Source organism: Haplochromis burtoni, unplaced genomic scaffold (assembly GCF_018398535.1).
Source record: "Haplochromis burtoni strain Fernald_Lab_line unplaced genomic scaffold, NCSU_Asbu1 Contig_263, whole genome shotgun sequence".
In the NCBI taxonomy this organism is placed as follows: domain Eukaryota; kingdom Metazoa; phylum Chordata; class Actinopteri; order Cichliformes; family Cichlidae; genus Haplochromis; species Haplochromis burtoni.
Window position 1 is genome coordinate 828591 of NW_024582624.1, and position 3422 is coordinate 832012.

At 49.8% G+C, this 3422-nt stretch overlaps 1 protein-coding gene across 3 annotated transcripts in view; it reads left to right on the forward strand.

Annotated features, from left to right (window-relative positions):
* skor1a (SKI family transcriptional corepressor 1a) overlaps positions 1-3422 on the forward strand; it is an 8409-nt gene continuing 4987 nt past the window's right edge. For all 3 annotated transcript variants that reach the window (XM_005939174.2, XM_005939176.2, XM_042227479.1), the window contains exons 1-2: positions 1-273; positions 1262-3041. In XM_005939174.2, coding sequence (XP_005939236.1) covers positions 1272-3041 — 1770 coding nt within the window. In that variant the 5' untranslated portion in view covers positions 1-273; positions 1262-1271. The remainder of the gene's footprint in view (positions 274-1261; positions 3042-3422) is intronic.

A 3422-nucleotide genomic window follows, 5' to 3' on the forward strand; every position in this document is an offset into this window, starting at 1 on the left:
GAGAGAGGTGCCATGTGTTTCCTGTCTGCACGCCAGTCACCTCCCCTTGCTCCGACAGGATGGAGGTCCCGCGTGCTGCTGCCTGCCCTGAAATGCATTGAAATAAAGGCTCCTCCTCAGCGCTTTCACTGCCAGTGCGCCTTCTTTTCTCCATCCTCTCTCCCTCTCTGGACTCTCTCAATTTTTGTCTGTTTATTTTCATTTTATTTATTGTTAATATTGATTTCCCAGCCTGACTTCCCCTACGGTGTGTTGCTTTTACAGGAGAGAAAGGTATGTATCTGTTTTTGTTTTCCTTATCACCAAATTCATCCTAAAATTACAACAACAATTTACAACAGCTAATTTGATTTAATTTCTCGCGATTTGACCGTAACTCGGCTGTATCAGTGGCTTCGTAATACTTCAAAATAGTAACTAAATAAAAGCAGGGGTTTGCGTGCGTTTTGGCACAAGAGACGCAGAAAGTTAAGTACGCGCAGGGGAACGTGAGATAGGCCCGCTTCAACCTAATTTCGAGCAGTCGTCTGCGGCTAATCTGCGCAGAAGCTTTAATTATATATGGGCCTGGTCTTTTATTAACAATGCAAAGACGCACGCTTGGACCTGTGTAATTAGCTCGCGGGAAAGCGGCTTATAGTTGTTCTTTTCCTCTCCGCTAAGCGCATTGACGCAGCTCAGGCTGCATTTTCCTTCTGTCCTTATCCACCTATAAGATTCTTATGTGACCCTTAAGTAGTTCCCCCTTAACGGCTGAGCCGATTTCAGGATAAAGAGTAGCGGTAGAAGTAGATCCACCAACGCGCAGGACAGGAGAGGAGGCAGAGAGCACGGAAATCATGCTGAAATAATAAATACGTCTAATTAATTTCACTTAAAAAAGTATTATTATTATTATTATTATTATTATTATTATTATTATTATTATTATTATTATTATTATTATTATTCAAACAGTTAAAAGGCCCTCTGCTATTGCTTCATTTTAATTATGACACAATTGTAATAATTACTTTTATATATATAATTTTTGGTCAATGCCGATTATAATAATACGGAAATAATATATATTTAATATTTGCTTTTCAAATGGTTATTATTTCGGCGTTTTAAAGTATTTTTATTCGTTTTCTGTCATGTTTTTCATTTTTCTCGCAGACTTGAGTCATGCGAAGATTCAGAACACGGTGAACGTATAGTGCTTGCGTAAACAAACCCACGGGCCTCCGGTTCACTGTCTTGTGTTCTGTTTGACTCACAGGCTTCCAGGGATGGAGTCGATGCCCGGACAGCTTCGAGACGCGGGACGAGACGCTAGCTCTTCCCCGAGTTTAAAGCAGGACGCGCAGAGCTTTTCCAGCCCCGGCTCTCTCAAACCGAACCAAGTGAGTGAGACATCCCTGTACGGGGTGCCCATCGTGTCTCTTGTCATAGACGGCAAGGAGAGACTGTGTCTGGCGCAGATTTCCAACACCTTGCTGAAAAACTACAGCTACAACGAGATACACAACCGCCGGGTGGCTCTGGGCATCACCTGTGTGCAGTGCACGCCGGTGCAGCTGGAACTCCTGCGCCGGGCCGGGGCTATGCCCATTTCCTCCAGGCGCTGCGGCATGATCACCAAAAGGGAGGCCGAGAGGCTCTGCAAGTCCTTCCTGGGAGCGCACAGCCCGCCAAAGCTACCAGAAAATTTTGCATTTGACGTGTCTCACGAGTGCGCGTGGGGCTGCAGGGGCAGCTTTATACCCGCGAGATACAACAGCTCCAGAGCGAAGTGCATCAAGTGCAGCTTTTGCAACATGTATTTCTCTCCCAATAAATTCATTTTCCACTCCCACCGCACCCCAGAGTCCAAGTATCTGCAGCCGGACGCGGCCAACTTCAATTCGTGGAGACGCCACTTGAAACTGACGGAAAAAAAATCCAATGATGATATTTGCCACGCGTGGGAGGATGTGAAGGCCATGTTCAACGGGGGGAGCAGAAAGAGGACTCTGCCCATGAGCGGCTCGGGGATGTCCTCGCCCATGAAATCACAGGCCTCGTCCAGCCTGGTTCAAAGCAGCTCCCCGGAGATCCCCCACAAAACATTGCGCTGCGACGAGGATCAGGGGAGCAACAACCTGAGTCTGGCGAGGGGCGAACGGAGTTACCCGGTCATCCCGGTGCCCAGCAAGAGCTTTGGCATGCTTCAGAAAATCCCCCCACCTCTGTTCCCTCACCACCCCTACGGCTTCCCTAGTTATGGGCTGTGTCAGAAAAAGAGCGACGGGGTGCCTGACGCGAACAAAAACAACATCCCCGGTGTGTTTTGGCCCGGCACAAAGGATCCGATCTACCCGGCCTTCCCCATGTTTTGGCCTGCAGCTGGAGGCCTACCGATGCCGCCCTACCCGGGCTCCCCACCCAAACCTCCCCCGGAGCTGCTAAGCGTCCGGCCGGCCGAACTCGACCTGTCGGACCAGAGCGAGAGGGGCGCAAACACACCAAAAGACACCAACCACCACCCTCACCACCAGCAGGACGGCGGAGAGCGCTGCCCCAGCTCCCAGTCCTCCTCCACCCGGAACGACGAGGACAAGTCCGGGGACGAGACCTCTCAGAGGAAAATCAGCTACATCTCCGCCTTTAGACCCGTCGTCAAAGACGCAGAGACCATTGCCAAACTGTACGGCAACCGGGACTCCTACGGGATACGCCCCGGCTACCTGTCCCCGGATTTTATCAGCGAGAGCTCCAGCTACAGATCGATATCACCGGACAGAGACAGCGTGGTGGACGACGACGACGACGACGACCTGGACGTGGACGTGGAGTCCAACCGGGGACAAGGCGAAGAGGAGCCGATCCGGATATCACCGGGAGGAGACCACCGCGACTCCCCTGTACCGGAGCGGGTGTGCTCGGGTGCTGAGGAGAGTCAGGAGCAGGCCGATGCAGCCTCAAGCCCCGGGGCGGTCGCAGCATCACCGGAGGACTCCGCTCACACTGGGTCATCGGATGAGGACAGACAGATGCGTAATGGCTCCCCTCTTCATGAAGTAAGATTAGATTAAATGAAACTTTAATGATCCCCTTGGGGCGAGTTGAATTGTCACAGTTGTAGAAAATAAGATTAGAGAATTAGAGAGTGCATTAACATATTAGCCTCATTCAGACTTTGAGAAAGGAAATTCCAGATGTAGATATGTGTTTATTATTTATTATAGATATTAGTCGTAAGAGTGGTTAGTGGGGAGTGTTTGGACCACCTGCAGTGAAACTGCCTGAGCAAAGTGTCGAGGCCCACGATTTTCTCCCAAATTCAGTTACAGCAACATTTTTTAATAGATACAACATAATAACACACACACACACACACACACACACACACACACACACACACACACACACACACACACACACACACACACACACACACA